This window comes from Lemur catta, chromosome 15, assembly GCF_020740605.2.
Source record: "Lemur catta isolate mLemCat1 chromosome 15, mLemCat1.pri, whole genome shotgun sequence".
NCBI classification, from domain to species: Eukaryota; Metazoa; Chordata; class Mammalia; order Primates; family Lemuridae; genus Lemur; species Lemur catta.
Genome location: NC_059142.1, coordinates 50,432,779 through 50,446,084, shown reverse-complemented (window position 1 = coordinate 50,446,084; position 13,306 = coordinate 50,432,779). Strand labels below are relative to the sequence as shown.

Below are 13,306 nucleotides of genomic sequence, written 5' to 3'. Positions count from 1 at the left end.
GAAACTCTGAAAAATGTTCAACTTCTCTTGCAGTCAAAGAAATACACATTAAGGGAAATGTCATTTCCCCCATAAATGAATAGATTTATTTTTACATGACAAATACCCAGGGCTGACTAAGAAATGGCATAATGAGAACTTGCAAACTCTGTCCTTCCTGGAAATTTATTAGACCAAGTGCCTCAAGGCCCCTCGATCAACAGTTCAACTTCTGGGAACTCTGGATTTTACCGGGGTATTTATAAGAAAAAAATTCAGAAATCAAATGCCCAATAGTATGAGAAATTAAATAATAATTTGTATTGCTTGAAGTGCTTGTAAGCATTTTTAATCATATGGGGAAGTGGTTATGTTGTGTTTTAGCGGGAAGGAAAAACAGTCTACTGTTGGATAATGTGATATCTGACCTGTGTGAAACCACAGGAAAAAGCGTGGAAGGAAACACACCAACCTCTAACTATCATGATTTGTTAGGTGGTGTGATTATGGGTGATTTCAGTTTTCTTCTGTATACCTTTAGGCTTTCCAAGGTTGCTCTAATATGCATGTATGCGTTTGTAATCAGAAACAAGGCTATTGACAGGAATATTTTACCTGAGTCACTTGCCCAGTGGCAAGGTGGATGGGATAGCTGACCAGCCCTACCCTGGGCGCTTGAACCCACTAAACTTACTGAACTGATGAAATTTAAATGAATGCTCTGCTGTTGGTTTTATGCTGAGACTTTACCTTCCCAGCCTGTATGTCGGCAGTTTGGGAGGATGTGAGACATTCCTAGGTGAACAGCCTGGTAGGACTCAGAGCAGCCAAGGGAATTTTCTAGGGGAGGAGGCATCAGCATCATTTTCCTTCCCTCTTTCTGCTGTCTCTTGCCAAATGGGCGACTCCATCATGTTGGCCATCTCTGGCCAGTGAGCCTTCCTGGTTCCTGTAAGTCGGGTCACATCTCGAGTGCCCAGTGGGTTCTACAGACAGCACTTACGGCAAAAAAACGGCCTCTGCCTGAAGCCTGACAGTTCCTTATGGACAGAGCCATGGTCCCACGGCAGACAGTGTGGCCCTCGCATCTGTCCTCTTCGCCTTGATGTTGCGCTGACTTCAAAAATGCAAATTCTCAATGTTCACGGACTGGGCAAGGGGCAGGGACGAAAGAAAACAATTTTGTTAGGGATATGGGAGCTTTTTTCCTCTTTTGGAAATGGTCTTTAATGTAGTTGTATTTTTACAGCTTTACACAAAAGGAAACAGTATGAGAGTTTTGCATAGGTTTTGGACACAGCCATGGGCTTGGATGTCTCTAAGCTGAGGGGTCTTCTGCCAGGACTAGGAGAACTGTCCTGGCTCTGTCTGGAGGGTCCATGTGACTGTTAAGGTCTCTGTGGGCCTTGGTTTCTCTGTGTGCCAAGGTGGATGCTAACCAAAGTGGAGTAATTATTTCATGTTCAAATTCAGCATTCATCGTATAAGGGAAATCATTCTAATCTCATATACGATTAAAGAACCAGGACCAAATTCTTAGCAAGCGTTGTCACACTCGTGTTGATGATTGAGTTCCCTCCCCTAAATCATGCTGATTCTCTGGGAAACAAGAAGGAAGGAAAAATATGAGTAAATAGATTCTCTTCTTTCCTGATTTTGATTAGCCTTTTGATTTTGTGTACATATGCTGCATAGTGAATATATATTACTGGCTACTTTTCATTTTATCTTTTGTAACAGGGGTTTAGAAAGACTTTTTCCAGGGATTTGCCGTTTTCTGTGCTGAGCAGATGAGGATTTGCCTATTTGTGCTAATCCGACCAAATCATCTCCAATGATAACCTTGGGTATATCGTTAGAGCTCTCTGGCGGCTGGTGATCTGTTAATTAGCGTTGCCATGTTCCTCGGCGGCCTGAGGTTCCATCATCGGGCCCATCAAATTTAACCAGTTACATCATCTCAGGGACCGCAGACCTTCTGTTTCTCGTGTGATCTGGCCCGTGGGCTTTGAAAATGAAGGTTAACATGGCGTTTAGCAAGATGTTCTTAATCTGAGGCTCCTGACTCCATAAAGACTCAAAAATTATTTCAAAATTGTCTTTTCTTTTTTTCTGGATTGTAACTTTTGCTGTGTTTTCAAAAGCAGTTGCTGATCCAAAATGGTTTAGAGCCATTGACTAGAGGACTTTGGGGCCTTTCGCGGAACAGGGGAGGAGACCAGACCCTGGGGGGCAGGGGGCACCCAGGCAGCCGGGTTTGCTGATGGTTTTGGGGCTTGCGCCTGCGGGACCTGCGTGTACTTCTCTCCATCGTATGATGTATTATGACAAGAATCACGTCCCCTGTTTCGGGAACAGGTAACCAAGGAAGCAGATGCATCAGATAAGGTCACCTGGTGAAAGGTGAGCCTGGGACTTCTCTCCCTGTCCCATGTGGGCCTCACTCTCCAATGCAGCAATGCAGCGCCTTTGCTACGCCACAAAGCAAGGAAGATGACAGGCGGGCCCCTGCAGCCGGCTCCTTCTGTGTGGATTCTTAGATGCTTGATTCTATTTTAATAAATTTAATTTTTTTTTTTTTGATGGCCAGCTTTTTTCCTAACGGCTTTTTTCCTTTCTACCTTCCCGAAAGAATTATAACCCTGTGTTCTGGGCTTGATGTTGGTAAATATTTTCTCCTCTCAGCTGCTTCACACTTAGAAATAGGAGGTCAGATGGGCTAAGAAATGCTGCTTTCATGAAGTGCTCTCAGGTTTGTCTACAGGCGAGGATGCTGATAGATACCAGGTTTCCCAGGGGCCTTCCTGCCCTCTGGTGTCATGCAACGGGAGCTCACCAAACCCTCTCTGCAACCTCCTCACTGCAGTGACTGCTTCTGCTACCTTTCTGGCAAGCACATGAGCAGGCCAACCCCTTCTCCCACCCCAGACTCTATCCCCAGTCAACCGTGGAGCCTGGTTAAGAGCATGGCTTCTGGAGACAAAGGACCTGAGTCGACTCCTGAATCCCGCCATAGGCTGGCTGTGTGACCTGGGATGAGTTACTCCACCTCTCTGTTCTTCATTTTCCTCATGTGTTAAAGGGCATTAATCTCTACTTCATGGCGTTTGTAAGGATTGAGGATTAATTGGTGATAAGTTCCCAATGTTGCCTATTAGCCAGTGTCACTGTTGTTTTTGATTCCTGAGTTTGACATTAACTGCTTCCGCCCTTCCTCTTCTTCTTTGCCAAACCCTACTTCAAAAGTGCCCAAACTCTTCCTATTTCAAGAAATGTCACAGCGTTCTTGTCACTCTGGCATACCCACACACCCCACGACGTGCTTGGCAGTTGCCTCCACTAACTGGTCACCCTTCACCCACGCACTGGCATTTTGCTTGTTGGATGTGATGGTTTGACTAGCCTCACCAGGAGAAGCAAAGCAGATTCATTGCTCACGATACATCAATACGTCGTACCCTGTGATGATTTATTTGGACTAATCTTCCTTGTTGCAGACTCATTAGTGGTTGTCACCAAATGGTGGCTTATTTAATTTTCACAAGTACGTAAGGCATTCACACCCCCATTTCCCACTAGGGAAGCACTGACGTCAGTTTCCCTCGCTGGGACCTGAGGTCAGGCGTGCACTTTTACTTTGGTTAATAACTCTTTATCCTTCTTGATGTTCCTGTAAAACACAAGCCTGGTGCTAGAATTTGCTCGTGGTGCCTCCCAGCTCTGTCATTCTGTGCGTTATCTGCAGGAGATTCAGAGTAGGATCTTTTTGTGACGCTGGGAAAATAAGCACAACCCTCAGTGATTGTTAGTGTGTGCATTTCCGCCCCTTAGGTTTAAAGGAATTTGTGTCTTCTGTCTGGCCTCTCTTAAATCATAAAATCCTCAAGGGAAAAAGATTTTTCTTTTGGCCCTTATCAGCTCCCACTGGAGAGCGTATAGGCCAGGCCTGTGTACTCAGGCAGGGCACGAGGACATCAGTTATGTTTGCAGACTGATCCGGGGAAAGGTGAGTGCCCTCCGCCACGACCCAGCCTAGTTTGTGGACAGCATTCGGGACTGCTTTGCTCATGTCTTTAGAGTTTGTGGGCTTGAAATCTCAGATGTTTAAATTCAGTTTCCCAACTAGCCTCTGCAGCCTGAGTTGTCCAGGTATTGTCAAATTAAAAGATACAAAAACACCTCTTCCATGTGTGTTCAGAAACATACATATGTGCATACATACACGAAGGCTAATAGCTCAGCCAGGAAAGATGGTACAACGTAGCAGTCCTGGGTACCCACATGTGTACACACACACACACACACACACACACACACACACACACACACACACAGACACACACACGGCATGGAAAACACAGTGAGTATTGAGCTTCACCTCATGTAGATATTGTCTGGTAGGAGTTGCTATCTAATGGAGACAGTTGCATTCTGCAGAGGCTGATTTTGTGCATCAGGGCTACTGACCATTAGAGGGCTGGCATCCTTGTGTTGTGGAGGATCAGCTGAAGGCCCCCTTTTTCCTAATGGAACTGAGATTCAATTGGGAGCTGGGGTGGAGTGAGTCTACTGTCCTTTGGCACTTTCTTGCCCTTGAAGCCATACTTACATGATTTGAGTAAACAAATACAAAATGATTTTCAAAAGAATGGTTTTTTTTTTTCTTGTCCTGTTTTTGAAATCTAAAACAATATTCCACTTAGGCAGTTCACCTGAAAGGGAATCAAAGATGCATTGAAGTTTCTATAGTGAGATTCTGGTCTTTTAAGTGGAGCATCCACAAAGGTAAGATAAGCTCCCCTTGCCTTGTTTCACAGCAAGGAGTGAGGGGCGGCTGGACCACAGGTGTGTGGTCAGGGAAGCAAAGGGAGACCTCCACGTTGCCCCTTGTTTCTTAATCGGGCTTCAGGAAAAATTTCCTCCAACTTTTCAGCTTAGAGATGAGTTGTTTTTTTTTTTTTACATGTAGAAATTTTGTAAATGGAGAAGGGAAGTAGAAATAACATGAAGAGTTTCCCTCGTTCTTCTCACCGTTAACTTTGGTGATGTCCCCCTGGAGACCAGAGTATCTAGCATCTCCTGTTGCCCACAGATGGGGAGCCACATAATTTATCAGCCAAACCAGGACACTTTTGAGAGTAAAAGGAGACACTAACGATTCCCCTGGGATGGCAAGCCAAAACTGGGGTGTATGGTTGCCTGCCTCGTAGTGGAGATCCTAAAGACATGTTCTGGTCACCTGTCTGTGCCATGTTAAAAGAACAACTTTAGAGAAAATAAATTCAACAGAGTTTACTTGAGTGGGAAGGGCTTCATGAATCGGGCAGCACTCACAACCAGAAGTTCAGAGAGCTCTTACCCAAAACGTGGTTAGTGAGCTTTTGTATACTAAACAGGAAATAAAGCACAGAAATAGCTTGATTGGTTAGAGCCAGGCCTGTGCCTTATTTACGCATGGCCCGATCAGTTGGCTAGCGATGATTGGCTGAAGCTTGGCTGCTTGTAATTGGCTGAGACTTGGCTATCTGGTCCCCAAAAAATATACGCCTAAGTTAGGTTGCAGGTTGATACATAGGAACTCAAAGTCCAGGTAGCCTCAGGCCAGTAGCCTCCTGCCTATTTAATTTAACCGACATCTGAGTTCTGCTTAGCAGGTTCTTATTCTCTCTCCTGATAGAGAGACCCTTCTTTCTATTTGTGCCGTCATGTGTATGAGTTTTACTCAAGACCCACCTCCTCCAGGAAGCCTCCCCAGATCTGTCTCATGCTGTGAACTGAAGTCTGGATTCTGTACCTCACTGTTGTGCCTCCTGTATTTCAGATCCTTGCAGTTTGCCTTCATTAGGAATAAATAAATAACTAAGGGACCATAGGTATTTAGGACAACGTGGCCCTAAGAGAAAACATCCTTCAAATATAAACTAAAAAGATGAGATTCTGTACCTATAGTGGAGTCCCCAGGTCTCCCAGGGGAGGGAATGTGATGGGCTGAGCCTGGCATCTGAATTGGCTCCTGGGAACCAGTGTGACCAGTAGAATAGGGTCACATGGTATGTCATTCTGCAGGGCAGTGGCAGCCAGGGAACATGACACTCTTAACAGTAACAGTCAGTACATTCAGCACTTAGCATCTTCTAAGTACTTTCCTGCATTCTCTCATTTAATCCTCATAAAATCCCTGTAAAATAGGTTCGTTATTATCCCTTTTTGTGAATCAGGGAACTGTAGCACAGAGAGGGGAAGCAAGTTGTTGAGCACCACACAGCCAACCGGCGGCTGAGTCGGGAAGCACACCGGGCGTTGTGGGTCCGGAATCTGCTCTCCTACTCACTGCTCAACACGGCTTATCTTAGACAGGCATTGCTAGGATACTATATTTTCATCTTTTTATCCGCTATAGTAGATGTCTATTCAGTGAATGTGTGCTGAATGAGTGGACACGTGAGTGAATGAATGAATGAATGAACACAGAGCAGAATACACAGTCTACAAGAAGTTCGGGGGTAGAAGCTTCTTCCTGCTGCTGCTTGCCCGAGTGCCAGCGCACGTGTTCAAATCGCTCTCTCTTTCCACCCCGGTCTTTTTGCTCAGACAAGAGTGAGAACGGAGAGGCGTATCAGAGGAAGAAGGTGGCGGCCGCCGGCCTTCCGGAGAGCCCTGCTCCGCCCCTGCCTTCTCGAGGGAACCCTGCGCAGCCCGGGGGCAGCAGCTGGAGGAGGATTGTGCTGCTCATCTTGGCCATCACCATACACAACGTTCCAGGTGAGGTCTTGCCCTCGATCGCGCCAGCCACTGCCTGCAGGTGAAGTCACTTGTCAGCGCGCTTGTCTGCCTGCGGGGTGGGCAGTAGTGATTGGGGTCCTTTCTGTAGAGGCATGAAGGTAGGAGTCCGAATCTTTTTGACTTTACTTTTGGGGTTACTCATTGTAGGTTGATCATCCTGTGTTAAAACTTACCGTTCCGGTTCAGCAACTTCTCCTGTTTCTACGTATGAGTTCCTTTCTTTACCTATTTGACACCAAGTTGTTTGTATAAATCCGTAACTGTTGCGTGATTGTTGTGGAGGGTGCCTTTTATAAATACAGGATGTCTCTAGTTCTGCTTAATGCTGTTTGAAAATACAGTTGATCCTTGAGCAAGACGAGTGTGAGCTGTGCTGATCCCTTTACCCTCGGATTTTCTTCCACTTCTGCCACCCCTGAGAGAGCAAGACCAACCCTTCCTCTCCCTCCTCCTCCTCCTCAGCCCATTCAATGTGAAGACAACGAGGATGAAGACCTTTATGATGATCCACTCCCATCATGAATAGTAAATACATTTTCTCTTCCTTATGATTTTCTTAGTAACATTTTCCTTTCTCTCGCTTGCTTCATTGTAAGAATGCAGCATGTCGTACATATAACACAAAATATTATGTTACTGGTAAGACTTCTGGTCGATAGTAGGCTATTAGTAAAGTTTTGGGAAGTCAAAACATATGCACAGATCTTTGACAGCTCGGGAGGTCGGCGTTCCTACCCCCATCGTTGTTCAAGGGTCAGCTATATTGAATTCAGCGTATTTTGGCACTGATGTTGGCCTTACCTGCTTGCTTCATGTGAGTATCTTTCCAAAATGTACTTACTTACCCTTTCCTCGTTGGCATTTTGGAGTAATTTGTCTAACGTCTTTGGATTTATTTCAACTGGAAAAAAAGACTTACTGATGTTTTATTTCAAACACAATGCTTTTCTTTTAGAGAAATTAGAAGACATGGATAAGCATAAAACATAATAAAGATATTATAAAAATAAATAAACTGAGGGAACCTGAGCTCTTTGGGATACGTTTTGAAATTCCCACTCTGCTACTTACTAATGAGTTTATCTCAACACGTTGCTTGGACTCCCTGAACCCTGGTTTTCTCATCTGTGAAATGGGGATAATGCTACCACTGGCTTATTTTGAGAATTAAATGAGGTGCCACATGTGCACAGAGCTTTTGGTGCCACGCTAGGGCCTCATGAGCATTTGAAAATGGGGGCTGTTGTTAGCGTGGATGGCAACCTGCCTGCCTTCCCAGCTGCGGCTTCTTCAGTCCTGAGTTCCTAAACATTCCGATCCATCATTTGTTGTTTCCGGTCTCACGTTCGAGCAATAATCTTCCCCAGGGAGGGTCCTGGGTGATGCGTTTTCTGAGTCCTTGCGAAGTTCGTCACGCCAACCTGTTACCCTATCACAGGAGCAACGGCTTGGCTGGGCAAAGCTTTCCAGTCACTTCGCTTTTCTCTTCAAAGCTCTGACAGGTGTTACCCCGTTGTCTTGTGGCTTTAGTGTTGTGGAAGCAAGTAGCATGGCCAAGCTGAGTTTATTCCTCCAGGTAACTTGGTATTCTTTTGCTTGCACAATGAAGACTTTTTCAGCCATCTTTAAAGAGTGAAAATGTTATATATTCTAGCATATATGAAATCTGCCTGAAACACTGTGTCCAATCACTTTTTAGGCTCAGATATTTCTCTAGATAAGAAGCATGTTCGTCATTATTTCTGTCCTAACCCTAGGAATTTCTATCATGTGATCATATATAAGCTGGTTCTCCCCAGATTGTCATCAGTATCTGTTTGTCTCTCTTGGCCTTCTCTCTTTGAGTTATCAGTAAATTTATTTTTGGTTGGTTTTCTAGAGCTTGCTATTCAGTATGTTTTTTTTTTTTTTTTTTTTGAGACATGGTCTTGCTCTGTCGCCCAGGCTGGTGGAGTACAGTATTGTGATCATAGCTCACTGCAGCCTCAAACTCCTGGGCTCAAGCCATCCTCCCACCTTGGCCCCCCAAAGTGCTGTGATTACAGGTGTGACCCACTGCACCTGGCCCTTTAGTATGTCTTGAGGTGAAGTCTTATGTGGGACCCTGATGCACAAAGATGACCAAAGTGAATTTGCCCTCGTGGAAAGGTCTGGTCATGCCTGCCCAGCTCATTGGAAGACCCCTCGGGCCTCTGCAGAGGACAGCTGCAGAGCCTCAAGGGCCACTTGTAGCCTGTTGAATTCTAATTGTTAGAGAAGAGAGGTTGCTTATGTTGTTTTTGCTGTCATAATAGTAGCTGTCCTTTTGCCATTTAAGATCCCTCCTTTAACCAATTGAACAAAACTAAAGATATGTTCAGTGGGTTTAGTTTCCTCTAAGAACAAAGTGGTCTAAGATCCAGACTTTACAGTGATAGACTCTGAGTATCCAACTTTCTTCTAATGGACCTTGTCCTATATCACACCTGCCACCTGTGTCCCGGTCCGCTCAACTGCAATCATGTCCTGGCTCATCAGAAGGCCAGGGAGCTTCAAAGTCCACTTTCTCAAATGTTCATTGACTCCGGTGAGAACCTGGAATAAAGCCAGAAACAAAGGTGTGTTAGTAGGAAGATGTGTGGAGTGACAGCAGCATTTGAGACCCTAAATCAGCGTGGATTCAAATCTTACTTCTTCCCCGACCGGAGAACCCTCTTCTGGGTCTTTGGGGTTTCTACATTATGTTCAGCCTTTGTCCCTTTTATAGTGAGTGCAGAGTCTCTTTTGAAATGAGGTTGGAGTGGCTCACAGGAATCTCGACCGAGTAAAAGGCGTCATCAGAGTGTGGTGCCAATAGTCACTGGTTAGTAAACTGGAACCACTTGGCTTGCCTGGGTGGAGAGGTTGGAAGGGAAATTTCTTTCCCAGTCTTGCCTCTTAGTGATTATATTTTAATATTGTTTTCTATGTACTTGGGTTGTATTAGTACCAAAACAGACCAAGATCTATAGCCTTCTTATAACTAATATTATGACAGGGTGTGATAGTTAATGAACATAATAAGTGAATTATAGTTTGTGTTAGAAGTTGGTTAGCGCCTTAAAAAATAGAAAGTGCAATAGGGCAGAGGAGATGGTAGAGTGTTAGAGAAAGGAGTTTCTATGTTAAATAGAGGAGGCAGGGAGGGCCTCACTGAGATGTCCTTGCATCTGAGTCAAGGACTCAGATCTCTACGAGAGAATGAGTGTTGCAGACAGAGGGAACAGCCAGTGCAAAGGCCCTGAGGCAGGGCTAGCTGGGAGCCCAGTGCAGCTGTAGCAGGGTGAGCAGGAGGGAGAGGAGAGCAAGGTGAGGGCAGGAGGTCAGCCCTGCCATTAGCTGGAACGGGTGTGGAGGGGTTGTAAGGATTTTCATTTTTGCTCTGTGGGCGATGAGCTGCTGTGGACTATTGAACAGGGAGCACATGACTTGAGCTTTGAAAGCGTCTCTCTAGGTGCCGCATTGAGAAGGGACTTAGAGGGGTGAGGAAGGAAGCAGGGAGGCCAGGTGTGGAGGCCACTGCAGAATCCAGGACAAAGATGATGGTGGCGAGAAGAGATCCCATCCTGGGATTTGCTGATGGGCTGCGTGTGGGGCTTGAAAGAGAGGAGCAGTTAAGGACCCAGAGGTTTCAGGGCTTCCCAGCTGCAGCTGGGACAGTATCCAGGATTCAGCGTTGGACTGGGAGGTTTGGTTGCCGTGAGACATTAAGTGGAGACTGACTGGACAGCTGGATCCCTGAGTTTGGAGTTGGGGAGTGAAGTCTGGCAAGGGGTACAAATTTGTGAATCATTGGTGCACGGATGTTACTTAAACCCATGACTGTACGAAGCCATCAGGAATCTAAATACAAAATAGATGCATCTCTGCTGTGGCTCATTCCTCAAGTCTCCAGCTTCCACTGCAGTCTGGAGAGAAGTTCACTCACTCACAGGTACTGCCGGGCTGCTTGGGGCGCTTTGATGAGAACCACTTCAAGAGCCTGTTTGGGGCCAGCTTCCCTTTGAGAAGGGCTTTTCTTCAGCACTATCCTTTGTGGCTTATTAAAAATTTAGCTAGAGCTTTGACATTCCCTGAGACTCTGGGTTTTCAGATAGACTTTTCACAATGGCTAAATGGATAATTGATTTTTGTGAAGTTTTTCGTCTTCGCTGGTTCAGTTTTGTATGTCCCGGGGATGACATTTTGTTAGAACTCTTCTTAACGTGGAAGGAAAAAGCCAGGCTTGTTAATGAGTATCCTGTCTCCTAGCAGTTCCTGGAGTGAGAGGACAAACCCGTAGGCATGTGCACACGCCCGGGGCCCTCGGGTTAATATTTAATACTCGTGTGCGGGGACAGATGGGCTCTTAAGTGGCTGTGGTTTGCAGTCCTCCGTGACTCTGATAGAGGTGTGGACCCTCTCACACGGGAATGTCGTACACATGTCCTAGTCTGTTCAGCGTGCTGTGACAAAATGCCATAGACTGAGTGGCTTATAAACAACAGAAGTTTATTTCTTACAGTTCTGGAAGCTAGAAGTCTGACACCGGGGCAGCACGGTCAGATCTGGCCAGGGCCCTTTTCTGGGTTTCAGGTGTCTGTCATCTTGTTGTATCCTCATCTGGTGGAAAGAGGGCACAAGAACTCTCTGGAAGTTCTTTTTATAAGGGTGCTAGTCCCACTCATGAAGCCTCCGCCCTCATGACTGAATCACCTCCCCAAGGCCCCACCTCCTAGTACCATCACGTTGGGGATTAGGTTTCAACATAAGAATTTTTTTGGGGGGGACGGGTACAAATATTCAGACTGCAGCAACATACAACATTTTGCAGACAGTTTTGGGTGTTTGGACCTCATGGAGACTGTCCATGACCCTAGAGCAGGAAAGAAACCCCCCGTTTTAGAGAAAAAGAGTACAGTTGTGCAAGCAGTTTAAACGTTTTAGGGAGAAACGGTGATGCCTGGTGGTGGCCGGCAGCTGTGAGCCCCACTGGCAGGTGAGGCAAAGGCAGACGCCATCACGGAAGAGCATGGAGACGCTGCCCCTCCTCATTCCAGGCTGTTCCCCCGGCCCGGCCTGGATGCACCTGTGAGGGTGGGGTAGGGGTCTGAGTCTGTTTCAGAAGGAGATACCGAGGAAACGTGTTTTCTATGAAAGCAACCCCAGACTGTAGCCTTCTGAGCATAGACTGTCTCTTAAAGTGCTTTTGGTGCAATGTCGTACAGACTGAAGGGCACTGAGCTTCCTAGGATGCCTGGGCCTTAGGAAAGCAAGCTCCCTTTCTGTGTGTGAGTGGAGTTCACAGTCAGCTAGCAACAGACTTCCTGTTAGGCTCTTTTCATGAGCAGTTTCTGGTCTCAGCAGTGAACTATCCCATTGCTGTGTGTGTGTGAAGGTTAAATTTCAAGCTTAAAGGGACTCGAGGGGTTGTCTCATTCAAACCCTCCTGCATTTGAAAATTTAAGGGGTTGTGTTATCACTGCAGCTCCTTCTAGCCCTGGCATCGGATGATTCTGTGAAGAATCGTAAAAATAGCACATTGATTTATTGAACAAAATTAATCTCTCCTTCTTTTGTGACACTTTGCTGTTCCTAAATCTTCTGTTGTAATAGTTACCACTCTGATCTGCGAATATCTGTATTTAAACATGTTTGTTTCCCCCGATAGACGGAGCTTCTCGCAAGGTCTGTGCCAGACTCTTCTGTGGATCCAGTATTATAACGCGTATTGAAGTTCCGGTATATTTAATATGTATCATGTACCTGAGCACCTAGAATGACAGGTGCCTCTGGGGCCTGACCCCCGTTCCAGGAGAGGAGAGTCCATCTGAGAGTGAGGTGCCCCTAGCTCTCTATGTTGCTGCCAGGTGAGCTGAGGGATCTTGATGTATTAGAGACTCTTGTCCCCTTTGTGCTTGAAATTATTTATAAAGGGCCACAGAAGAAGAGGCTGGATGAATCATGTGCTTGTTATTTTCCTCTCTTTGGAGTCAAGAGCCAAGTTCGTTTTGCTGGTTGTTGCTGTGACAGAGAGACCCGGGGGCCACTGTTTGTGTGTCCAGAACAGCACGACAGTTGATTTTAATTATTTAGCTTGTCTTCCCTGACGGTCCCTAATTATGCTTTAAAAGGCATGCTTGAGTTTTTAATCAGAGTTGATTTTTGTTTCAGGGAACAAGAACACAAATGTAGACGCCGAAATGTTAACAATAGTTGGTTATTCTTGGGTGATAGGATTAGGGCTGATTTCTATTTTCTTCATGTTTTTATGAGATTTATAACTAAACTTTCCTGTAATAAATATTTATGACTTGTGATCAGATAAAAATGTCTTTTGGAAGGGAGACCATCATCCCCTAACCACCTCAACACTCCTACCCGCAACATACAAAAGTATAAAAGTAAGTTAATCATTCCTTATAATCTTACTGGGGTTGTTTAATATGTAGTGAGTTTAGGAACAGAATGAAGGATTTTATTGGTTTTCTGTGGCATTTTGACAAATCATCACAAATTTAGCGGCTTAAAACAACCCAAATTTATT

At 45.4% G+C, this 13,306-nt stretch overlaps 1 protein-coding gene across 4 annotated transcripts in view; it reads left to right on the top strand.

Moving 5' to 3' along the window:
- SLC39A11 (solute carrier family 39 member 11) overlaps positions 1–13,306 on the top strand; it is a 356,160-nt gene that overhangs the window by 233,158 nt on the left and 109,696 nt on the right. For all 4 annotated transcript variants that reach the window (XM_045525211.1, XM_045525212.1, XM_045525210.1 and 1 more), the window contains exon 6: positions 6,571–6,741. In XM_045525211.1, coding sequence (XP_045381167.1) covers positions 6,571–6,741 — 171 coding nt within the window. The remainder of the gene's footprint in view (positions 1–6,570; positions 6,742–13,306) is intronic.